This window comes from Ovis canadensis, chromosome 10 (assembly GCF_042477335.2).
Source record: "Ovis canadensis isolate MfBH-ARS-UI-01 breed Bighorn chromosome 10, ARS-UI_OviCan_v2, whole genome shotgun sequence".
Lineage (NCBI taxonomy): Eukaryota > Metazoa > Chordata > Mammalia > Artiodactyla > Bovidae > Ovis > Ovis canadensis.
Window position 1 is genome coordinate 50878008 of NC_091254.1, and position 26024 is coordinate 50904031.

Here is a 26024-nt window from a genome sequence, read left to right on the forward strand (position 1 = left end):
TTTGGAACTGCATTCAAATGGGTATATCTTTCCTTTTCCCCTTTGCTTTTCACTTCCCTTCTTTTCACAGCTATTTGTAAGGCCTCCTCAGACAGCCATTTTGCTTTTTTGCAATTCTTTTTCTTGGGGATGGTCTTGATTCCTCTCTCCTGTGCAATGCCACGAACCTCCGTGACAAAATGCTTTACTCCACAATACCTCAATTTATCTACCTCAAGTCTGTAGAAGGGAGTTTCTATCCCTTTAAAATGAATCAGGCTTTTGCCTTAAATTTCCATTAAACTTTATCTTAGAACCTCTGGACCAAGGAGATAACATACCCTGAGTGGGGTTCTGATATGTCAGGTGGAGGGCTGGAACCCAGGAATGGCGACAGAGGAGAGACAGCCCGCCCTGAGATCTGGTCTGAAGTGGAAACAGTGGCACTGACAAAGTACAGAACAAAGCTGGCCCTGGAGTTCATGTGAGCGCTGGATGGTGGAGCCCAGATCCCACATGGTAGCTAGAGCAGACAGTTACCTAACTGTGCCAAGGCCTGGTGCCCCTGAAAGGAGTAAATGTGTTTTTTCCTTCTTTTCAGTGTGAAAGGATACATTTCAAAGAAAAGGTAAAATCATGGCTCTCCTCTAGGTATAAAATGAACAAATGTTAAATTTATTCTATTCATATTTGGGTGTGGGAACTAGGCAGTTAGAACCGGTTCAAGGGAGCAGAGATGCACAGGTTTATCTGGAGTCAAGGATGCCAGAGTATTGTGCAAATGCAGCAAAACTGGCTTTTCCAGAGGAAGGAGTGTTGTTCCTCATGTTTGCATATCACAGACACGGACTGTTCTGAGTTGCACTCAGTTCTCCATAGCCTCAGATCTGTAAAACCCACCTTAAGGGTGTGCTCAGTGCCATGTGCAGATTTCCATCCAAGCACAGATTCCCCGACTTGACCTCACAGATTCTAAAGTTGACCTGCTTAGTGGAGGGAAACTGACAGCACTAGGAGCTTCCCTGGTGGCTCAGATGGTAAGGAATCCACCTGCAATGTGGGAGACGTAGGTTCAATCCCTGGGTTGGGAAAGTCCTCTGGAGGAGGGCATGGCAACCCACTCCAGTGTTCTTGCATGGAGAATCCCATGGACAGAGGAGCCTGGTGGGCTACAGTCCATGGGGTCACAAAAAGTAGGAGATGACTGAGCAACTAAGTGCATAGCCTCTATGTGCTAGATGATCCTACGAGGTTAACACTACAAACTGATGGGTGATCATAGTATTAATGAGACAGTGTTTCTAGGAGGTCATCACATCAACCAGGACATAATAGGAATTGGTGACTACCAGTTGCTGATACTGTCATGTTAGGAGACATAAGTCCGCTGGGGGAGTGATGACTACAGAATGAATGTGGAGATCTGACAGTCTTTGTAAACACAGAGTCAGGAACAACCAGCATATGAGCACTTTCTATATTTTAAAAGTCAGCTGGGAAAGTGTCTCCTTCATCTCCATAATAATGTTGTCAGTTAGGGAAGTTGGTGGTCTTTCTAGGGCCCTGATTTGAGCACTCCTGATCCACATCATCAACAGGTAACCTCCCTTACGACATTCCTCCTTGGAAGCTAAAGGTATACACACACACAGCTTCACACTTGGGCCTCACCCCTGTCACCACCCTGCTCAGTCTATCATTGCTTCTCTCACCTCTTAACTCACCTTGTGTCCATTCTTGCCTGGGTATCCTCCTACCCTCCTCAGAGAAGCCAAACTGATCTGAACAAGTGAACTGGAGCAGGTCTCCGCCTTTGCTAATAATCTTCAACAGCCTAGTGTTGTGTTTGTGATGAAACTGAGCCTGCTTCCCATGGCCTGAGACCCTATAAGGTCATATTGTTGCCCGTTTCAACAGCTGCCTGATGAACCAGTCTTCCTGTTCTTACCACATGGCACCATCCCTTCCTCCTGGACTTCTCCTCTCTGTGCTTATTCACTTCAGAAAGGACTTTCCTGACCACCTCTTTAAAGGGGTCTCACCCACCACCCCATCTGATAACCATCTAAGCCTCATATATATATATATGTATATGTATATGCATGTATGTATATGAATATATATGAAGCCCATGGCTCAGTGGTAAAGAATCTGCCTGCAGTGCAGAAGATGGAGGAGATGTGGGTTCAATCCCTGGGTCAGGAAGATCCCCTGGAGGAGGGCATGGCAACCCACTCCAGTATTCTTGCTTGGAGAATCCCATGGACAGAGGAGCCTGGCAGGCTACCGTCCATAGGATCACAGAAAGTTGGACATGACTTAGTGACCAAACAACATAGTAGACAGATATTTCATACCCTATTGACAGCCAAGACATTCACTTTATTGTTGCTGGTAGGAATATTAACTTATATGAAAATAAATTTATCAAGAGCCTTAAAAATGCTCTTAATGCCTCAATCCATTTTGATGAATCTATTATAAAATAATGAGATGCTGTATAAGATTTAGTGACAAGATGAAACCTTAAAACAAAAATGATTACCAGTAGGAAATAGATGAGCCATTGCACAGAGGGGATATAGTTAAAACACTCTCAGTATGGAATAATGTATAGTCATTAGACTCACATCCTCAATGTTAAGTAAAAGAGCAGAATGGAAAGCTTTATATTTCAATTCTGCCTAGAAATAAGTATATGTTTAGAAAAAAGGCTTGATGGACGGTTTGAGCAAGCTCTGGGAGTTGTGATAGACAGGGAAGCCTGGCGTGCTGAAGTCCACTGGGTCGCAAAGAGTCAGACACAACTGAGTGACTGAACTGGACTGAAAGAAATAACTACTCTTTTGTTTAGTTATAGAACTTGGTAGTTAGATCTCGATGGTTTTAATTTTATTTTTACTCTTGGATATTCTAAATTTTCTAAAATGAATTACAATGTCAGGACAAAACATTGTTTTAAAAAATACTCTATAAACCCAGCCTTATCTCTACATCTGAGTTACTCTGTGATATCAATCAGATTTAAATTAACTGTTACTTCCTCTAAAAAGTATCCAGGCCTTTGGTGGGTCAATGAAGTCATCCCTCCAAAACAACAACACAAAGCAAAACCCTCTGAGGTTTTATTGCCTCTTTTCTGTTTACAACTCAATAAAGTGAGTTGATACACCAGTCTCATTTCTGTGATCCTTTAAATTTTTTATTTACTCATTTCACAAATATTTGAGTGTCAATTTTTTACAAAGTTATTCCGGACAGGGTTCCTCCTGTGAAGAGATTTCTACTTCAAACTGAACTCCTCTCAAGCTTAATCCAACCCCACAATAAACCTCTTGTGGCTTTGTGCTCTATCTGCAGTGTCTTTCACTGGCTCTGGCAGGACAACAAGCTGCCAGCCATCACAGCAGGGGGCCCTCAGACAGCCTGGCAGGAAGAAAAGTGAGGACAAATGGTTCATAGTTGAAGTTTTGGAACCATCACTGCCCTGTCAGGACTGGAATGAGAAGGCTGTCATGACACTGCCTGGAAAGGGTTCCGGGTCACTGAACCACTGACATCATCAGAGTAGTCCAGGGATAATTGTGTGATAATTGTGGCTGAACACAGAGATCAAAACCCTTGAGATTAGACTCATTATTTTAACTTAAATACACACACACAATGACACAGTGCATTATCATCTATTTACATGAAGTTACAATGATGGCTCTGAGAACATAGCAGTGAATTGTGGCTCCAAGACTCCCTTTGCTTGATCTAGAGACACAACTCAGCACCATCAGCAGCAGGACGTCCTTGTTTGTGTGAACGATGGAGGAGAGGCAATGGGGCAGCCCACTGAGTACAAAAAGTTTACCAAGTGTCATTCCTATTAAATGAGTGTGTGCTGGGTATCAGCTGATGATGGAAGGCCTATGAAAATGGCTTCCTCTCTCGCTCTGCTGCTGGACCTTCCGAAGAAATTATGACTTAAATGTGTGCACACATCAGAGAGGGGGCAGAGCAGGGATGTTGTGAGGGAAGAGTTCAGACCTTCCTTGGAAAAATAAAAGTACCAAAGAAGTAAAAAAAAAAAAAGTTGAAATTACATCTCATTTTTTTTCCTGTCCTACGCTATGCATTTTGTTGCTGTTGTTTAGTCTCTTAAGATGTATCTGACTCTTTGTGACCCAACGGACTGTAGCCCACCAGGCTCCTCTGTCTGTGGGATTCTCCAGGCAAGAATACTCGAGTGGGCTGTCATTTCCTTCTTCAGGGGATCTTCACAACCCAGGGATCAAACCCATGTCTCCTACATTGGCAGGTGGATTCTTTACCATCTGAGCCACCAGGGAAGCCCTGCTCTGCATTTTAGACAAACTCAAATTAATTAGAACACCACTCTCAGGCCTGGTTTTATAAAAGATCTTTTACTTAAAAATGAGGCCTCTCTGGGATACTAATATGGGTGTAGTCACATATGTTACACACAAATAAACAAACTTACAGCATGAAACAAAAAACATGTTGCAGAGTGCTATGAACTGTCTAATGAAGAATAAATATTATGTGTTAAACCACAAGGTTCCTCCACTGAGGTTCAATCCTGGTAAATGAAAACCCCCTTAGGTCAGGGGAGCATCTGGAGCTCCGTTCTGGAACTGGTGGTGGGTGGAGGGTACCGTGGAGGAGGGAGGGCAGCGAAGGACTGTGAGGAGCTGAGAGGCGGGATGAGGACTCTTAAGGATGTCTCAGGGTCAAACTGAGGTCTTCCAAGTTGCTGTGATGTAAACCTGCCATCACCTCGTCTTTTTGCAAACCTCTAGCTGAACTAGCCTTTTCTGAGCAACGTGACTGTGAAATAATAAATTCTCTGGGAATTCACAGGAATGGAGGGTGCTGGACTTTTAATAGAGTGTGGGATGGATGTGTGAGCAGTGCTATCTAGAGCTTAAGGGTCAGGGAGACCCTTAATCCAGCAGACGTCTGGATTACCTGACATTGTTTAACATGAATGAGCTCTATAGACATTTAAACACGCCATTCTTCCCTACACCATTACCTTGAAATTGATGTATTTTTAAATAAGGACATTGATATATAAATTAAAATCACATATAAACACTGAAATCTCTGTTTTAAATTACAAAATATTAGTGAGTGTCTTTCCTGCAGTTCTGTCTTTTCTTGAACACATTCCGACGACATCCCCATGGCAGTAGTCGCCCAGCTGGCACCAGAAGGTGAAGAACATCGCCATGTGCAGCTGGTGGGGCTTGGGAAGCAGGTGTCTTAATAATACATGTTCTTATCCCACCAGCCTAAAGAAGGAGGAGGCAGTAAGTGAGAAACAGAGGAAGGTCTGCTGGAGCACATCAAGAGCCCCCAAGTCCCCCATACATTAGTACTCACTTCCAGGGAAGAGTCTGATGAAAAGCTTCCGCACCTCATCATACACCCAAATCAGAACTGCATGTGGCACAGCCACAAACCAGTACTGAGGCCTGGAGGGAGAGAGGGGGTGGAGTGAGACCCACACACCCACCCTTAAGTGGCTGAGCACCTCATTCATTTCTCTTTCTAGACTGGACAGAGCAACCCCACTGGGTCACACAGCGTAGAACCCTATGGTTTCTTATTTAACTGGACTGTGACCGCTAGAAACAGTGTCTGCCTGAGAAGGGATCTGTTGGATGAAGGTAGAGATGGGATGGTGAGGGATGGAAAACCCACCTCCTCTTCTGAAAAAACTAGCAGGTCAAAGCCTCATACTGATTAAAAGAAAGAAAAAAACAGTTTCACTTTCTCTCTTCGGAAAGACTTGAGGGGAAAGACTTGTTAGCCTGTGACAACCAGACTGGGGCCAGTTCCTCCCCAAAGATGCAGGGAACCTCACCGGAGCATCGTGAAATTCAGGGCCTGGATGCTTCCAAGGCCATAGGAGAGGATTAATGCGATGATAATCTGTGAGGCAATCCCCACCCAGATGACTTTATTTCTGTAAAACACAAAAGCAAACAAATTCTGAACTCCCAGCCCCAGGCTCACATGCCCACATGCAGTCATCTGGGCAGCAAAGGCCCAGGCTGAACCTCCGGGATGGCTGCACCAGTACCTGAAGAGACCTTGCTGGAAGATGGAATTCCTCCGGGTTTTTCTGATGATCAGATCTGCTATTTGCTGAATCATGATGCTGACAAAGAATGCTGTGTAGCCCGTCCATTCTAGGTATTTCCTCTGGTACCTTGTCTGTCAGTGGCCAGAGAAGAGAAGACCATGATGCCCCAGATGGACACCTCAGGGAGGTGTTGGTGCCTGTCTATGAGCCTCCACTCTCTTTCCCCTCCCCATGATTGAGAGAGGGTCACTTTCTGTGTTTGGAAAGAAATCTATGGATTAGATTTATGGATTTTAATGGATTTGGCCCAGCTGTGGCGCTGCTAGCTGCTCCTCCTCCACACCTGAAGTGTGCTAATCATTGAATCGTGTCGGACTCTTTGCGATGCCACAGACTGTAGCCCACCAGGCTCTTCTGCCCATGGGGTTTACCAGGCAAGAATACTGGAGTGGGTTGCCATTCCCTTTTCCAGGGGATTTTCTGAAACCGAGGATTAAACCCAGGTCTCCTGCATTGCAAGCAGATTCTTTACCGTCTGAGCCACCAGGAATGCAAGCTAATGTAAACAAGTGAGCTCTAGACCTCCAACTTGAGAGATGAGCTGAGCCCGGCAGAGGCAAGCCACTGTGACCACAGGGCCCTCGAGGAAAACCATCACCTCCTGTGTCCCCTTACAGCCATCCAGGGAGGGTGCCGCCAATAACCTGGCCCTTACCCATTCCTGTCCGTAGCTGTCTTCCAGGTCATTCACATTGTCTTTCTCCCACTCCACCCGCAGGTTGAGGATAGTGCTGGGTAGAAAGCCCTGCTGCGCGTACACGGTGAAATATGTAACAAAGGCCCCCAGGGCCTGCATGAGGCCTAGAAGAACAGGAGAGGTTCTGTACTGACCCCAGAAGTGCCCTGCCTCACTCTCCTCGGAGCTCCCCCCACAGCCCACCCCACCCCACAGGGGAAGGTGGGTCTCTGGGCAGTCCCTCCTCGCACCGATGTGCAGGTAGGAGTACAGGGCGAGTGGCGCGTTCACCAGCCTGTCCTTCTTCTTGTGGCGAGGCTTCCTATTCATAATGTCGCTTTCAGCTTTCTCGTAAGCCAGGGCGATGGAGGGAATCTAGAGGGAGAGAACAGCATGAGGCCTGACCCTGAAATGCTAGATGGAAGGAGAGAGTGGCAGCACAGCAAGGGGCCCGATGTAGGAGAGGGGGTGGCAGCGGTGGTGGCGTTAGGGAACTGGTCCATCCAGGGAGCAGACAACAGGGTGTGCTGTCTGCAGAGAAGACAATCCACCTGTGTCTGACCGCCTAATCATCACCCTGTCCTGCCATCTCTAGACGATCTAGTTATAAAGCACTTTCCCTTCCCACCACTGACCAGTGGTTCTCTCCCAGGTCCTCCCCCTGGAGGGCAGAGAACCCAAATTTCTAACAAGTTCCCTAGTGACACCTGGAAGAACCACGGCAGTAGAGATAAGAAGAGCAAGCTTGCTGCAGGTTCTGGGGCTTCAGCTCCCCTCTAATGTAGAGATACCTCAATATCCCTGGACCGTGGAGGCTGCCCAGGTGTCATGTGAAATGGGGGGTAGGCAATGACCTGCAGAGCTGTGAGTTTTGCTTGCTCCCTGAAGCCTCTGTAAGCTAGAGCCATGGGAGTGATTGTCACAAAGCTTCCTAAGGGGATTAGTTCTAGCAGAGGGGAGGTTTTAGATGACATTACTGTAGGTCTGCGTGAGGCTTCACAGTGTTATTAATGGCTGCTTCTTACTGTGTTTGGTGAGGGGCTTCCAGGTCACAGATTCTTTTACTTAACAAGGGGCGGCTGTGGGTTATCACTTTGGCCACTGGGCCCCAAGCAGTACAGGGACTATTTTGGTGACAGCTCTTCAAAAAAAAAGGGGGGGAGGCACCTGAGCTGAAACTGACCAATGGCCTTTTTTTTTTGAAAGGTGAAGAACTCATGTGTTGAAAAGTTCTTTTATGGACTGAAGTGGTTTTAATTTTCAAACACTTGATAGATCTCTCTGGTCCTGTGCTTTGAAGTGTGGTTGGTGGACCAGCAGACTCAGAATCACTTAAGAGCTTGTCAGAAACCTCACATTGAGGTCTGAGAAGCACTGATTAATCCATCTCCTGCCCTTGAAGGTAATGACACTGAGGTTTCCCTCACCTGGGGAAGTCATCAGACCCTGTTCCCTTTCTGGCTACTTACTATGTCTGTGCCCAAGTCGATGAACAAGATAGTAATGGTGCCAATGGGTAGGGGAAGCCCAGCAATGATGTAGATGAGAAAGGGGCACAGCTCGGCGATGTTCTTGGTCAGCGTGTATGCGATCGTCTTCTTTAGGTTGTCAAAGATCAGGCGACCTAGGCAGAAGACATTTCTCCCTATAGGACTTGCTTCTCATTTCATGGGTGGCCCCAGCCCTTGCTAAGACCACTCAAGACCCCACTCACCTTCCTCCACCCCTGTGACGATGGACGCGAAGTTGTCATCCAGCAAGACCATGTCAGCTGCATTTTTGGCTGCATCAGAACCTGCTATCCCCATGGCGATCCCAATGTCTGCCTTCTTCAGAGCTGGGGAATCATTAACTCCATCCCCAGTCACAGCGACCACAGCATCCTGCAGGGATGGCAGAAGGTTGTGGGAGGCGGGTGGAGGGGGTTAGTGAGCAGCCTGGAGGTCTGCTGTACCAAAACAAAGGCCCATTTTGGGTTGGAGGAAAAAGATTAAGACGGGAAATCCCAGAAGTAAGAACAAGCTCTAAATAAGATGTTTGAATGATCAAAACCATATGAATCCAAATTGTAAAGGTAGGCCCCTGTGGAGCAAGAAGGAGGGTTCCTGGGTGGACTGGGTCAGCCCCGACAGGTGGAGATATGGGGTGGTGACCTCACCAGAACCCTAAGGAGGGGCCAAGGCTCAGTGCTGCCTCTCCCCACAGAATAATGACAGACCTAGAAGGTTCCCCGGGTGCTGCATTCACCCACCTGCCTCTGACAGCCCTCCACGATGATCAGCTTCTGCTGGGGGGACGTCCGGGCAAAGACGATCTCCGAGTGGTTGGCTAAGAGCTCATCTAGCTGTTCCGGGCTCATGTCCTTCAGCTCCATGCCAGTCACCACAGCAGCCTTCGCATCCCTAGACAGGCAGGAGGAACTGGGTGAGGCCCTAGGTGGAAGCTGAGGTTAAAACGCTATTCTGGGCAGGAGGTGGGGTGAACCTGTTTGGTTTTACCAGGAACCTCAAGTCCTGACTCATCTGAATCATCTGGTGGGATGATGGGGTGTGTGGGTCTCTTTTCAAAACAGTTAACTAAGGCTGACAGGCATTTCCTTGTGTCACATGACAGTAGGAACAAGCCAAGCAGCCATTTTTTACAGGAATGGGTGAGAGGTGGCACTTCCCAGGGCAAAGCTTTACTCAAAAGAAAAGGAGGTAAAAAACTGCCCATTTGTACATTTTGAATCCAAGAGTCCAGCTTTTGCCTGAACACATGGGTGACAGCTCTTTGTTTATTTCAGACTCACGGTGTCTACTATGCAACCAGCTATGTAGGGAGAAAAGTTGACTGAGGTCTTCCTGAGGAAAGCTTTTATCTGCTGCCTATAAAAGTGAGGTTCTAGGAACTACTGAGACTGCAGACCTGACCATGCTGTCCCCTGGAGCATTGTCCAAAGGAACATCCAGCAGAGCCCAGGTCCCCACTTAGTCTGCAGGGCTAGGGGCAGCCTGTGCTGTGCGGCCCCTCTGACTCCCCCACAGCACCCACGCTCTCAGTTCTGAGTCCCTGGCTCTCAGTTCTGAACCCCCGACTGTGTGCAAGCCCTCACAGATCCTACTACCTTTGCCAGGGGTGGGGGCCTCTAGTCTTCCCTTCCCTTGGAGAACATTTCAGCCTTCAAATCTCAGCTTAAACGTTTTTAAGCACAAAACGCAGCATGCTTTTTTGTTTACCTTTTTAAAGTTTTGAGCTCTTTTTAGTTCTGCTTCTCTTTTTTTTTTTCTTGGTGCTAAATATTGAAATTCTAGCACTTGACTCAAACTACAGGTTTTCCTATATTCTGGTAAAAAAAAGTTGGGGGGGGGGAGAAGCAAGAAGGAAAGGCTTGTTTCCCTTCCTCCCCTAGCTACGAAAAGTTTTCCCCTGATCATGAAGCTGCAGTTGATAAAGTGGACAATTGAAAACATTCACAAAGTAACCAACCCTCTCTCCTGTGTGGTGACTTGTAGGAAAAAGTAAAATCCTACTATTTCAAAAAACAAAACAAGTACAACCTCTGAAGCTGTTTTCACAGACGGATGTTATCACCAATGTTATCTACACAAAGGAGCACTACACAAAGGAGACACAAATGTGTGCCCAGAGGCTGTTTACCTGCTTGGTGTCCTAACTGGTAATTTGTTGCCCTAGCAGTCACTTATCACCTGTCAGCTCTGTGTTCCTAACAGGTATAACTGTTTGGGTAAACTAGGATATGTTCTTGGGTCTTTTCTCCCCATATGCATCAAAGTATAATAAAGCAATGACATTTATTTTCCAACTAAGACTTTGGAGACTTTGATTTAAATGATCAACAGTCAGGTTCCCATTGCCAGCACCTCTGTGCCTGTGCTTATTTCACTGAGTTTGTTGTTGTTTATTGCTGTTTAGTTGCTAAGCTGTGTCCAACTCTGTTGTGATCCCATGGACTGCAGCCTGCCAGGCTCCTCTGTACATGGAATTCTTCAGGCAAGAATACTGGAGCGGGTTGCCATTTCCTCTTCCAGGGGATCTTCCAGAGCCAGGAATGGAACCCATGTTTCCTGTGTCTGCTACAATGGCAGGTAGTTCTTTACCAGTAGACACCAGAGAAGCCCTCCATTCTATTTACAACCAAGTAAAAAGCAAAGAGAAGTATGTTTCCATAGCAACACATTATGAAGCCTAAATACTAAACATGGAATAAATACTCAAGATGCAGATTAGGGGCTCAGAGAGCACAAAGGATTCTCAGTGTTCCTGATTATAAACTGTACCAATGACAGGTAATTTCCTATAAAGTTTCTGCTTCAGTTTCCTCACTCTAAATTTATCACTGAAGTTTTCAGATCTACTTCACTGGGCTGAAATATAGGTCATTTTTATGGTCTCAATACAGTGGCTGGCACATATCAGGTACTCGATAAAATTTTGAGTAATGACTGGATATAGAAATTACAGAGTAAACCAGCCAGAAATTATAGAGTAAACCAGCAGATCATGTTTGGCAAAAAGGGGTTTGCTCCAGACAACTTTTTAGAGGCAGTAGGGCCTGTGGTAAAGGCCTGAGTTCTGCTGTGTGGGTTCTGAACTCACTGCTTGTTAACTTGCTCCACAGGAAGGTTGAGGCGTTTGGCAATGTCTTCCACCGTCTCACTGTTGGCGGAAATGATACCGACGCTCTTGGCAATGGCTTTGGCTGTGATTGGATGATCGCCTGTAACCATGATAACCTAGAACACAGGCAAGGAGACAGGCATGTGGGTGGTGAGGGACTCTGCTGCTCAGGCGAGCGGGGATGACTTGGTTTTGCCCACTACACCATGGCAAGGGGCCACTGGTGGCTTGCAGTCCTTGATCTTTAGGTCAGAGAATCACCTGTCTCAGAAGGACACATGGATCCCACTGGATCTACCCTTGTTACATTTCCTCCTTGGACCTAGAGGAAGTCTTTCCCTTTGGTGTAACTTTGTGAGTAGGCTGACGGATGTCTCCTTCAGCATCTTCATGATGCTCCACAGCCTTGGAATTAACACAGTAATGGAATTCAAATTTTGGCTTATCGTGAGGGAAATGGAATATGGGAGCTGGACCTCAAGATTAAGTAACAAAACCTTTTATTGTCTGTCGTGGTCTAGGGTGACATGTGGTTACTTCATGGCTTTCTGCTCATTGCAATTGTGCTTGTGGTTTATTCCACACAGACACAATGACTATGCTTTTATAGGATGGTTACTGAAATCTTAGTACAGTGAAAGTAGAGACTTAAAAAAAGGGGAATTATGACATTTAGGAGAAGAGACCTAAATACTGACTCTCCTGTGACAGACATTCCTAGAAAGGAACTCAGCATTCGTGGAAGATGTGTGAAGTCAGGGATATGCAAGTCCCACCTTGATCCCTGCACTCCGGCACTTGGTGACAGCATCAGGTACCGTGGACCGAGGCGGGTCAATCATTGACAAGAGGCCCACAAAACAGAAGTTGGATGTAGGGAAGTTCATCGTGTCTACATCAAATGAATACGTTTCTGGAAACTCGTCTGTCGGCAGGTAGAGGTGACAGAAACCTGAAATGGGTATGAATTTAGGAGTTGGTGAAACTAGGATTAAAAAATGATGAAAAAATAGGGAACATTTTCATACACTTTCAGTCCTTTGTGTTTTACCAGTTTAAGAGAATTGACGTCAGTAAATCTGGTGGCTCAGATGGCAAAGAATCTGCCTGCAATGTGGGAGACCTGGGTTTGATTCCTGAGTTGGGAAGATCCCCTGGAGGAGGGAATGGCCACCCACTCCAGTATTCTTGCCTGCAGAATCCCATGGACAGAGGAGCCTGGTGGGCTACAGTCCACGGGGTTGCAAAGAGTCGGACATGACTGAGTGACTAACACACTTTAGAGTTTACCATAATTGTTCAGTTCCTTCAGTTCCGTAACATGTTGTTTTAGGAAAGACATGTTTCATCCCAAAATCATTTACTCTGTGCCCGTTAGGTATGCTCTGGAGAAAGAAAGCCCAGGAGTGGACAGCCTGTACTTCTGAGGAGGTTGCAGTTTACAAGTGGTGTGGGGGTAGAGACAGAGACATAAAGAGATGAAGAATGGGGAGCTGTGCCCAGAGGGTCCCCTCCATCCATTCCCACCTTTGTCTCATGCTGTTCCCTCTATGGGAGTACGGTTCCCCCAACAACCCTTTACATCTATCACTCAAGGTCCAGACTGAAATGTAACTCCTCCCATAAAATCTTCCAAGACTTCTGATCTGCAAGGGCCCCCGCCCTCCTACGCCATCACACAGTATCCCCTGCATGCTGACCACATTCTCCTTTAGGATATGAGTGGACGCCAGTGCTACCCCGCTGCATCCCAAGCCTGCCTCATTGTGCCTGCCAGCGGGATCCCGCTCTCTCACCCAGCACTCGCTCCCCTATGCCGCCCAGCTCCATGTAGGCTGTGTGGAAGGCCTCGGCCGTGCTCCTGTCCAGGGGCTGCTCCTGCCCGTTGACCATGATGGTGCTGCACTTCTCCAAGACCCGCTCGGGGGCCCCTTTCATCACCACGAGGAAGCGCTTGTCATCTGGGTCCTCGGTCTCGTGGATGGAGAGCTGCGGGGGAGGGATCGCACATGCTCAGTGTGGCATCGCGGGTAAGGACACCATCTCTACTACGAAGGGCCTGAACTGGACAGAGGTTTTCATGAGCAAAACATCGCTTTCTCTGTGGTTTCTGTTTCTACTCGCCGTGATATGTAAAGGAAGAGTGTTCTCCGCAGGCGTGTTCTGTCCTTTCTAATTCATGCCCAAGTAATATGCAGAGACTGAAGGACTTCCTGGTAGTCTGGTGGCTAATACTTTGAGCTCTCAATGCAGGGAGCCTGGGTTCCATCCCTGGTCAGGGAACTAGATCCCTCAGGCCACAACTCAAAGATCTCATGTGCCAGAGCTGTTTAGCTTCTTCGAGTTGAATGAGGCTCCAGAGACCTTCCAAGGCCTCCTCCTAAACCACCTTGCTCAGTGCCGAGTGCTGCACAGGCGTGTGGATATAAGGTGACTCTAAAGCATCTCAGAGCTCCTTGGCCTCTTCTGTGGGAACCACTCCTTTCTAGCAACTCCAGGGAGCCCACTTTCTCCATCAGTGCTCTGTACAGCAGGCCTCACAGAACCTGCTCTTCCTCTCCCCGAAGAAGACAGAGCCCCAGCAGGATTTGAGTCTTGTCTGTGGTTGAAAGGCCACCCGCCTAGGCTGAGCACACCCCTGGGGTCTGCCCAAGTCCTGGCTCTGGCCCTTGCTGGCTATATCCTCTGTTTCCTCATTCTTGACTATCTAACAGAATTGTGAGGAGTGTGGAAATCAGCAGTTGATAGCCATGATTACTACTGTTATTTTAGGATTGCTAGTCATTCTATTTTCATTTATGTTTTGAACAGAGATCTGAGTTCCTCTACATTTTACATCATACATTTTGTTAGTTGTCTGCTTTGCTAACCATGACTCTTTACTGGTTAATTATCCACAAAGACGTTTGCTCCACAGTTATTTTCCAGTCCTAAATTCCTTTCAAACAAAATGTGTGCGTAATCACTAGAAACTTGCACACAAACTTGGTCATCCTACTTACTTAATTTAATGTTATGCAAAGACTAAGTCCTAGACAAGGAAATGGCAACCCCATCCAGTATTCTTGCCTATGAAATCCCATGGAGAGAGGAGCCTGCTGGGCATGATCCAAAGAGTCGGACACAACTGAGTGACTAAACAACAACAACAAAAGACCAAGTCACAACACCCCACTCTTGCTTTGGAGTCTCTGGGGAACTCCACCTGTGGCAGCACTTTGTTCTCTGCCTGACCTGAGGAGGGTGGACATGGCTGCCTGCTGGCTACCCTGGTGGGAGGGGAGACAACCAGCCAAGGCTGGCCAGTCGCCCCCTGAGCAACAAGGGGTGGAGACTTCTGTGCACTGCCGGCAGGGCAGACATGGAAAGCAATGCTTTGGGTCCTCACTGGTCCTCACAAAGAGCAGGGTTTACCCAAATGGCCTGAACTGACCACCTGGCCTCTGTGTTGTGGTAGAAAAAAGCATAGACTCAGGCATCAGATGGACATGTGAAGACTTAGATGCTCGGGTGGCTCCGGCCACCTCAACACTTTCTAAGGCCCATTTGCTTGCCTGCAGTTGGGACTTCACCTGGTCCTACCTTCAAGGCTTATGGTGAGGATTACATGAGACCAAGCATGGAGAATGCCTGACACAGATGGAGCAGCTGGCTTCTCCTCACTGTCCCCCTCACTCAGCCTGTCATGTTGGGGGGTGTGGCTGCTGCCCCTCCCTGTGCCCAAGTCACCAGGGCAGGCAGTGGTGCATTTGTGTGCATGTTATACAGAAAGGCCACGTGTGGGAATGGCAGGCCCCATCGAAACCTTCATCTTTTCTCTCTTCTACTTGTTCTGTGTTTACCAGATGTCCAGGCTCTGCATCTCTGAGGACTGTTTTTAAAGTCAAGTGTCATTCAAAACACATACTGACTAAAGGATACTTATGAGTGGAAATGCTGCTCTAGTGATGATAAAGATTCAGTTGCTACTAAAGCCCATGAGCCCTAGAGCCTCTGCTCCACAATAAGAGAAGTCACTGTAATGAGAAGCCTGCACACTGCAACAAAGACCCAACACAGCCAACTATAATTAAAAACCCAAAGATTCAGTTGTGAGGGGAAAGTCACCTGAAATTTGTTGGTTGAGTTAAAAGGGATTTCAGCTACTTTGCGGTTTCTTTTTCTAATATCCATCACGTTACCCAGCACGACCTCTGAGAACTTCAAAAGAGCAGTTTCTGAGGCATCTCCAACCACAATTTTCTGTGAATCAAAAGATATAAGTAGTTACAGCACATAATCGGGTTCTTCTGCGGTTATTTTCAACAAACCAATGTGCAACCTAAGCTTACTAAGTACCAGAGGGAGAGAACAGTTATCCCATAAGTGACAGATTTACTACTGTTAGTGTTAATCGTGCCTGACTCGGGACTGTAGCCCGCCAGGCTCCTCTGTCCATGGGATTCTCCCGGCAAGAATACTGGAGCAGGTTGCAATGCAGGAGACCCAGGTTTGATCCCTAGGTTGGGAAAATCCCCTGGGCAAGGCTACTGGAGTGGGTTGTCATTTCCTTCTCCAGGGGATTTTCCCAACCCAGGGATCAAACCTGGGTGTCCTGCATTGCAACTCGCTCCAGTATTTTTGCCTGGAGAATCCCATGGACAGAGGAGCCTGGTGGGCTATAGTCCAGGGGGTCGCAAAAGGTTCAGACACAACTAACACTTAAAACTGTTAACTGTAGGGCGCAACCTGCTGGCGATAGGGGAGTTCAGACAAATTAGAGCCCTGAGAGTGGGAGTTTTCATGGGAAAAAAGCAATGAACTTGATCTTGGAGAGGGGCAGGGGGTGTTTCCTGGAACTTTGATTGTATCTTCTTAGCTGGTAAAGAATTTAGGACAGTAACTTAAAGGCACAATCATTTTCAAGAAAGAGACTTTTCAGAAGACCTAAATGAATATTTTGAGAACTTTTAGATTTCTTGAAGTTAGTGACAGTGAAAAAGTTTCCTACAGGTCTTGTGGTTAGATTCGTTCTCACAGAACAAATGCTACTCAGTTGCAGAGATTAAATCAAGCACCAGATCAGAACAGAGAAGGTGACTTCGCTCTGCAAAGTGCCTGCGGCTGAGACTGCGTTGTGGGGCTTCACCTTCATGATAGGGACGCTCTCCTGTCCAGGTCTGAACTCAGCGCGGTTACACAGCGTTATGATCTTTGACAGGGAGGCCCAGGTCGCAGAGCTTTGGTCAAAGACTTGATCTGGAAAGAAGAACCATGGATGCTGAGGATGCCAGGCTTGTGCCAACGAGCAGCACTGTTCACCTACGGCCACAGACCAGCTGTGCTGAGCCCACCATGCAGGGCCAGGCTGGATGCACCCCAAGGCTTACTCGATTGGTCTTCACTAGTGTCTGCCACGAAGATCTGGTGGTCGAACCACAGATGGGCCACCGTCATCCTGTTCTGGGTCAGGGTCCCGGTCTTGTCTGAGCAGATGATGGAGGTGGAGCCAAGAGTCTCCACTGCCTCCAGGTTCTTCACAAGGCAGTTCTTCTTGGCCATTCGTTTTGCTGTCAGTGACAGAGTCACCTAGACAGAGGAGAGAGAGAGAAGCTTTGAGAAAAACCACCATGCTGAACTTGGGTTCAGTAATGTAGGAACAGTTACAGTTGGACTAGTTTCAGGTATAGTTACAGATGCAGTAAAACTGCACCAGACCCAGTGGCTGAGAAGGCATATAAAGCTTGCACACGCTCTCTCTCTTTACTCCTTGAGGAAAATGATCCTAAGGGATCCACAGGTAGCAAAGCCGGGCAAGTGCCAGGTCAATACAAAGGGGGCTTAGCTGCTGAGCGCCTGTGGATCACAAGCAAGAGTGTTGTAAGACAGACTTCAGCCACTATGTGCCAAAGGGCTTGCCCCAAATGGCTTACTTTTTGCTTTGGGGAATCAAGAAATACTTGTTTCACTTTAAGATTTCCAAATGTTAATAAAGATTCTTGGCTCTCTCTCTGAAGCCCCCAGATCTCAAAAGGGTTCTTTAGGCTCCAGCTTGGTCAAATTACTGTCTGCTGGAGTCAGAGGAGACGGGCGATAACACTTCTGTCTGTCTTTGCTTAGGACGGTGCCAGGAGTGGAGGTATGAATCCTCCCCACCTGGGGGCCTTGTTTCAGGATGAGTTAGGTCCTGACACAGCGAGAACCAAAGTTAGACCAGGGGGCAGGGCAGAAAGTGCTGAACTGCTCTGCAGGATCAGACAGGGAGTTTGTGTCTCAGACTGCCTCTGAGAGGGTGAAGTGATGTGAAAGTGTACCTACATCCCTCAGCTGTAGAAACTGCCAAAGTTTTTTTTTTTTTTTTTCTTTTAAAAACTGTGGAAATGCAGGGAAGGTGTCAGGCTTCTAGAAAATTTCTAAGTGGTGGTTCAAGATTGTCTTATCTAGATCTTAAGGGGCAAAGTATCATATGGGATTTGCAGATAGATCTCTAAAAATGAAAACGCAATTTTTCAAGGACAAGTCATTCAAATACTAACAGATGAGAGTTCTCTTTGTCCGTCTAAGAGACAGAACATCCTATGACTGGCCCTGATGGAGTAGACTCAGCCGTGGCAGAGCAGGATGGCACACTAGCAGGGTCAGGGTATGGCCACTAGCAGCACAGACTCACAGTTACAGTGGCCAGGAGACCCTCAGGCACATTGGCCACAATGATGCCAATGAGGAAGATGATGGAGTCCAGGACATAATACTTCATGGACACTGCGATGATGAAGAAAATGATGCCGATGGAGACTGCCACTCCTGCCACGATATGAACAAAGTGCTCGATCTCGATGGCAATGGGCGTCTTCAAGTCCTTGACCGTTGAAGCCAACGAGGCAATCTGCCCAATGATGGTGCGGTCACCCGTGCTGATGACCATGCCAGTCGCTGTGCCTACAGGTGGAGCAGACATTTTATTCCAGGAGTCCTCAGCGAGGAGGGACCATGGCCTCGCATGCTCCTCTCTTTGGTGGCTCACATGGGCAATCAGCACATGACACTACCAGTTCTCTAGACTCCTCAATTCCACATTTTCTCTTGGAAAAGCTTAGCAGCAAGAGATGGTAGAGAGAGAGAAACATAAGGCTTGACAAAGGAGAAAGGCTATGAGAGGAACCTGTCGTTCTGCAAGCTACCGGACCTACCTTCCAGACACGTTGTAGAGAAGAAGGCGATGTTCTTGGTCTCCAGGGGACTTTCATGTGTGAACTCACAGCAGCGAGCCTGGGGCTCTGACTCCCCGGTGACAGATGAGTTGTCCACCTAGAAGGAGTTTTGAAAAGAGTTCAAGGTCAGGCAACTTGTTCCCTTCTTTGGTTACACTGAGACCTGGAAAGACCATAGCGCCACGAGCGTGACCCTCAGGGCACCCATGACACTGACCTTACACCCCTGAGTGGACAGAATTCTGATATCAGCAGGGACCCGGTCTCCACCTTTAATCTCCACTATGTCTCCCACCACTAGCTGGTCAGCAGGAATTGTCTTCTTCTCTGAGTCTCGAATGACAAGTGCTTGCTGCAGAAGAAAACCATGACCCAGGCCTCAGGTCCCATCCTGGAATGATGCTGGCCCTCCTGCATTCCCCTTGTCCCCCACAGGCTCAGGAAGGAAGGCACAGAAGTGCATGGCTGTCAGAATAGCAGACAATGAAGCCAAGGGTTCTACTCAGGTCCTGAAGACCCTAAGAACTATTTTTCTTGAGTTGGAGCTCATGGAGATAGCCTTCGACCCAGAAAATGCTGCCATGGTAGGTACAGCAAAGCCACAGCTCTGGGCCTGACAGACAGGGGGACCAATCATCCTGCTGGGAAGTCCAGGAAGAGTCCTGAGGTTGAGCCAAAGGGATCAATGATCTCGTTCAGGTCATAAAGCCTTTAATGGAGTGAGAGATGGGTCTCTGCCTCCCGGCAGCTCTGCAGCCCAGTGAGGGTGTGGTTCTGTGTGCTGACAGTGGTGACCCCAGAGGACCCCTCCCAGGTTGCTGCAGGTGGAGGGATCTGAGGCCTCCCACACTGGCAGCATTCGGGGGCAACATGCAGCGAGGCTCAGAAATGGGAGCGGAAAGACTGATGGTTTAAAGAATCACAGGTTGGCTCCCTTGGCTCATGTTGGAACCACTTGAATGACTTCTGTCCAAATGGTTCACCAAGCTGAGGAGAAGCCACAGGAGATGCCAGGCAGTGACTCATGTTTCTGTCCCATTCTGCTCTTGACTGAACATATTCCTCCACCTTGCCTCACTGACCACACCCAGGAGGGAATGGGGGCTTCAGAGAGATTAGGCCAGTTGCCCAAGACTCCGCAGACAGCAGGGAGGGGTCCTAGGCCTCCAAGCCACGCCACCCCTTTTTGATGCTTGCTTGTCTCAAGCCTAGAGACACCAGGGAAGCTGTCACACTTGCCTGCGGGATCATCTTGTGGAAACTGGACATGATGTTGGTGCTCTTCGCCTCTTGGTAATAAGCAAAGACCCCAGTTAGAATGACGACCAGGGCAAGCACGGAGCCCAGGTACACCTGGGTGAGGAGGACAGGCATTAGTCAGAGAAGCAGCATCAGGAATGAGCCCGACCTGAGGGCCAGAGTGCTCCATGGGCCAATCAGAGAGATGGTAGTTGTGTCCTGATGTAACTTGCAGGCCACACAATTCAACCATTTGAAGTTTATAACTAAATGACTATTAATAATTAACACAGTTGTATAATAATCATCACAATCCATCATTCCAGTAAGACCCCTTGTGCCCACGGCAGCCACTTTCCTGCCCCGGCCCAGCCCGGGCAGCCACTGATCTGCTGTCTGAATCCAGCACTGGCCTGTTCTGGACATTTCACACCAATGGAATTACACAGAATACAGTCTTTTGCACCTGGCTTCTCTCTCAGCATCATGTTGGCTGCTTTAACTCTGTGGTTTGAAAGTGAAAGTCGCTCAGTCATGTCCAACTGTTTGTGACCCCATGGATTATACAGTCCATGGAATTCTCCAGGCCAGAATACTGGAGTGGGTAGCCTTTCCCTTCTCCAAAGGATCTTCCCAACCCAGGGATCAAACCCAGGTCTCCTGCATTACAGGCGGATTCTTTACCAGCTGAGCCACAAGGGAAGCCCAGCTTTGTGGCCCGTAACTTTGTGGTTTGGTCCTACCTTACTATTAGACACACAAATTCTCCACGGTAAAGGGAGAGAATTAGTTTTGAGGAGAGAAAGCCCAAAACACCTCACATGGATGTCGATTTTTTTTCCCCACATAGGAACCAATCATGTATTGCTCTCTTAAAAATTGATGCTCACACTGCTCTGAGACACTAGAGAGTCAGATATACTTTCTATTTTATACCTGGAGAAGTTATTGATTTTCTCTGACTTATGCAGTGATTGGTCAGTGGTAGACCCTTGACCCCAGCCCAATGCTCTGCCCAGGGAAGGCCTTGCATTATAGTGCTGACCCTCACCACCTGACTCCGCCCACCCCCATCACCAGCAAACCGGGGAGGAGCCCCCAGTGCCGTACGTTGTCCAGGGAGGAGGCGTGATCATTGGAATACTGAATCCCATATGCGATCCAGCACAGGATGGCTCCTATCCATAGGAGGATGGAGAAGCCCCCCACCATCTGTTTGAGGAACTTGATGATCTCCGGGGTTTCCTTGGGGGGTGTGAGGCTGTTGGGCCCATGCTGAACCAGCAGTTCAGCAGCCTGGGCACTGGAAAGACCCTGAGAAAGCAGAGGGAAAAGAAACAGGAGTTAGACGTTTCTCCCTCCTTGGGCTGGATGTCACATTTCTGCAGACTGTGGGCAGCTGTGACTATATCCCAGATCAGTCACTGTGCCATCTGGGGGTCTCACTGGATGGACTCCACCATTCTTCCAGCACATCCCGTAAACTGTGGGACAGGGTGGATGCCCTGACACCTTCCCGCCATGTCCCTCCCTTGCCCCTGCATCCTCTGGGCCCAGGCTCCGCTGCTCCTCTTTGCCTCCCTCTCTGTAGGCCAGTGAGTCACACAGCACATATTTCTGTTCACTTAGAACAGATACATCTAAATTTCCTCGTGTTAAGACAACACATCTTTGAGTTTGAATTCACAGAATGAAGCAGCACTTCTGTGATGAGAGATTTTAGGAGGCGTAAGGTGTCCCCTCTTCTTGGAGGAGGCCTGGACATGACCTGAATACTTACTGGGTACAGGGTTTGAAAGCAACCCTGTACCATGACAGTGAGGAGGCACTTAAACCTTCCAGGGGTCACCATGGCTCAGCTGCAGTCACAGTCAAAGAACTGTCTGTGATCAGACACATAGCCCAGCAGAGGGCCTTGCCAGGCCTGCGGCTCAGGCCTGCTACTCTTGAGGTTAATGAGCCTCCTGCAATGTGGGCACGTGGGGGGCTGGCAGATCACTCACAAGCCCCAAGCACACAGCCTCTCTCTTTGTATGGTCCCCGATCCCCTCCCCTGTCACTGGTTCTCTGATGACTTACCGTAATGAGGTTTGTACCATACTTTGTCTCCAGTTCCTCTTTGCTGAGTTTGTGGTCATCCTAAAGTCCATGAAAAGAACAGAGTGAATAATTCCAAAAGACTTGAACCCTAAACCCTGACAAGCCCATGAAATCTGGGAGAAACACTGAGGATGGGAGAGAGGCCAGAAAGTGTAAAAAGAAGGAACCTTTGTCCCAGGGGTTCCTGCAGTGAGAGAAGAGAACCTTGCTGCAGGAGAGCTCACTGGCCAGCAGATTTTCTGGCCATCCCTGGAGAGTTCAGACTTAACTTGCCATTTACCACATGGTAGCCGTCCTTAGTTTTTATGAGTAAAGCAATGCATTTCACCTCAGTCTGGTCTCCAGCACATGCAGATCCTAGCACACCCGTCATCCAGACACCAGTGATCTGGAAACTCAACTCAGACCTGACTGCGGGATTAACGGGGAGCGATCAACAGTGCCAAACCATTCCACATGTCCTGACAGCTCCACACAGCCCTCACCAGGTAGGCCATGTGGGAGAGAGAAACGGGCCTTTCCTTCCTTCAGCACTTAAGGCTCAGCTCGCTATCAGACAAGCCCTTAAAAACCTGCCAAATAAATACCAGGGGGCGGTGGGGAGGCCACACTTTCTAACTCTGCCACAGAATTATTAAACTACAGCAGAGCTTCTCTACCTTAGCATTATTGACATTTTGGGTCAATAACTCTGTTGTGGGGACTTCTGCCCACCAGCACCCTCCCTTTGAGAAGTGATAACCATAAATATCTCAGGATACTTGCTGTGGCACCCAGGGAGCGAAGTTCCCTTGTCCTGTCCTGTCCTGTCCTGTCCCTTTCAGAATCTCTGGGCTAAAGGGCTAGAAATCTCTTCCTGTGGCAAAAAACCCAGCACTCAGGATCCTAAAACTCTGACTGTCAGAGACAAAAATTTATACTGTGACTGGTACTAGAACCGTCTCTTTTCTTAAAGCAAAAATGTTTCATGTTACAGAGAGTTAGGGTTTTGTCCTGTGCTTAGCCAGATTGGCCCTGCTCTTCCATTCACTGTACCAGTACCCACTGAATATGACATTTCTGGGGAGCCATAGGATTAAGACATGGTTCTGTGCAGAGTATGCCAAGTTCAGGGCAGAGAAGAGTTAACATGATTAAAGTCGTTGCTTTCATGGACGGATCTCAGACTGTAAGGGACCATACTGCACCATCCTCCCCACTAGCCTGACTCTCTGGGGATGAGAGTTGGGAGGGTGCGGGTGTGAACTCTGCTGGAAGAGCACAGGGCAGCACCAGGTGCCTCAGGCTTGAGTCACCTGCTTGTTTCTTCAGAAGCCAGGGACACTGCATTACTCATCAAGGTTCTAATTTTCTGGAGGGGTTGGGATGCAAGGGCACCCAAGTACGAAGTCACAAATTACAGGATTCCTGTAAGAAGGTTGCGAAAAAGAGGGGAAAGAAAGCTGTTTCTCAGCAAAGAAGCAAGGGAATACTCCAGCCAACACCATGGAATTATTTTTTCTATATTTTCCAAAAAGGCTCAAATTTCAAGGAAGGTTCTCATTGTAATTAACAAGCATATGATAGAATGGATATATATTCATGTTATAAACAGTAATTTCAAGTAAGACTAGTTATATCTTCATCCCTAACTGCTAGATACATGCAGGAAATAAGAATGACTATCTAAGCCTTTCTCCAGTTTCTCTATAACCCTCTTAACAACTCTAAGAGGTAGTTACCATTTTTAATTCCAATTTTTCAAAACAGGAAATTGAACTTCAGGGAAACAGATTTGAATTCAGATCCAATTCCAGGGTCATCAGAACATACATGGACAAACACCTTGTGGCATGTGTTGTTTAATGAGCTCTCCAGGTAAAATAAAAGAGCTCTGATTTGCAGCAGTCACATCTCAAGCTACTAATACAGTACCAATCGGCTTGCCTGAATTCCGGAATGTTTAACAACCTGCTCTGTGGCACACAAGAGCTCACAGCACTACCAGCTGCTCAGAGAACCACAGCTCTAAAGTCTGCAGTGAAGTGCAGAACAACCCGCATAATCTCAGACTCAGGGCTGGTTTCCATTGGCATTCCTGAGATGTAATCAGCCACCTTTCAGTTCTGGGGACGTTCTTTCCCAGGGCGGCTAGCTTTAGTAGTAACAGGGCTTCACATCCACAAAGCACTGCCATTACAAGAGACTCTCACCTCACCTTCCCCCTGACAGACCCATGAAAATGGTTTGTTTCCCATTTTACATAAAGAAAACTGAGCTCCAGAGAAGCTAGGTAGCTTACTTCCTAGAGAACTGGAACCTCAGCTGAGCCCAAGGCTGCCTGAACCCAAGACAAACTCTTACTACTGAAATCCTTTCTCATGGGGCAAATATACCCAGAAACCTAGCAAGTTTAGGGGCTTTCAGTTTTCCTCCTGGGTGGTTCTGGTTGATGAGATAGTTTAATTTCATAGGCTTCTAATATCTCAATGAACCAGCAGGGGAGAGATCTGGGCAGTGCCTGTGGCAACTGGCCTCAGAGGAGCCCTCCCTGGGCGTGCCTACAGCCTGAATGCAGGAATCTTCGGACGGCCTGACCCCTGGGCAGATACAATCACACCATTTTTTTTTTTTTTCTTAAAACAAGGAAACACATGTCAGGGATTTTGAAATTCTTAAGACTGAAAATTTCTTTTGTAAGAAGTGGGTTATAGGGGCAAGCTGTCACCAGGGCGGACAGTGCTCAAGGGCACCGATTTGCTCAGGGACCAAATCAACTGACCAGATCAGGTTCTTTTTTAAGCTCCTTTTTCTGGTGGTTCTTTTTGCGTTCCAAACCCTTGTTTTTCAGGCCCCTGGACTTCTCCTTGCCATCCTCCTTGTCTGTTTGCTCAATGTCTTTGGTTCCACTGAGCTCCACTGAGTAAATTTCTCTTTTCTGAAAAAGAAGCAGAGGTGCAATGTTGGCTCGAGGTAGACGGGTTTTCTGAGGCGAAGCAGGGGCCCTCATGGTGGGTGGAACTTACAAGGAAGGGGCCCTCCCCCCATCCCCCATTCCTGGGCCCTCCTCCGGGGAGTTCTCTACAGCTCCTGCAAATAGAGCCTGCAGCGCCTTCTCTCTGCTCTCCTCTTCTGTGGAGGGCTGGCTGGGTGGGCTCCCCAGAGGCTCCCTCCCTGGGCGAAGAAGTTCATTTCTTGGACTCAGACAAGATCCCTCCGAGGAGGGGAAGGGTCTCGCTAGTGCCTGGTCCCCACGGGACACTAGGGCGCCCTGTGTCTGGGTGGGGGCGCCTGGTCCCTGAAGGACACTCCAGCGAGCCCGGTGTCTCGGAGGGGGCGCCTGGTCCCCCAGGGACACTCCAGCGTGCTCCGTGTCTCGGTGGGCACACCTGGTCCCCGAGGGACACTCCAGCGCGCCCCGTTTCTCAGAGGGTGTACCCACTGAATTCCTGAACCACCGAGGGCAGGACGGCGTCAGGACCACAGAGCATCCGCGCAGTCACCAGCCTTGCGCTGCCCTCCTCCGGCTCCACGGCCCCTTCCTGCGTTTGGGTCAGCATCTTTCTTCACCCCACCAGCCCGAGTTCCACGGTCTCCGGACCGGGAGCGGAGAGAACGGAGCAGAGCCCGCCCGCCCCTCCTCCCGCCCCGGCGGCACGCACCCGGTTCATGGCGCGGGCGGGGGGTCCTGTCCGGAGGGCGGGCCGGGCACGTGGCGGGGGTCCCGTCGAGCGAGGACCGGGGTGCGGGGTCGCGTTGGGCTGGCGGCGGGGTCCTCGCTCCTTCGGGTGCGGAGCGCCAGCGCAGACCTGCAGGTGGCTCGGCCTTAAAAGCGCGGCCCCGCCCCCGCCCGCGAGCCCCGCCCCCACCCCCGCCGGGGCAGAGAGCCGGGTGGGCGTGGGGTCCAGTGGGCAGTGCGGTCTGGCCACCCGGACCTGCCGCGCGGAAGGCTCTGGGGAAAGACCTCGCCCGCCTTTCCCCTTGAGACTCGTTAGACTGTGAAAAGTCCTAAGCGGGGTGGGGGTGGGGGGAACTGTAGCTCCCCGCATTGGTCACTCTCTGGGTGTCCTGGCATCGAAAG

The 26024-nt window shown here is 48.6% G+C and overlaps 1 protein-coding gene across 1 annotated transcript; it reads right to left on the minus strand.

Moving 5' to 3' along the window:
• Positions 1–4370: 4370 nt before the first annotated feature.
• On the minus strand, positions 4371–25614 carry ATP12A (ATPase H+/K+ transporting non-gastric alpha2 subunit). The gene is made up of 23 exons (XM_069602479.1): positions 25606–25614; positions 24726–24881; positions 21944–22003; positions 20975–21178; positions 19865–19978; positions 18843–18977; positions 18605–18722; positions 18085–18353; positions 16805–17003; positions 16564–16673; positions 15543–15677; positions 13232–13424; positions 12212–12387; positions 11415–11551; positions 9067–9217; positions 8530–8698; positions 8285–8439; positions 7067–7190; positions 6795–6940; positions 6077–6210; positions 5858–5959; positions 5374–5465; positions 4371–5282 (listed from the first exon to the last, which is right to left on the minus strand). Exons 1-23 carry the CDS (start codon positions 25612–25614, stop codon positions 5254–5256), a joined length of 3117 nt encoding a protein of 1038 aa, XP_069458580.1. The 3' UTR covers positions 4371–5253.
• Positions 25615–26024: the final 410 nt, after the last annotated feature.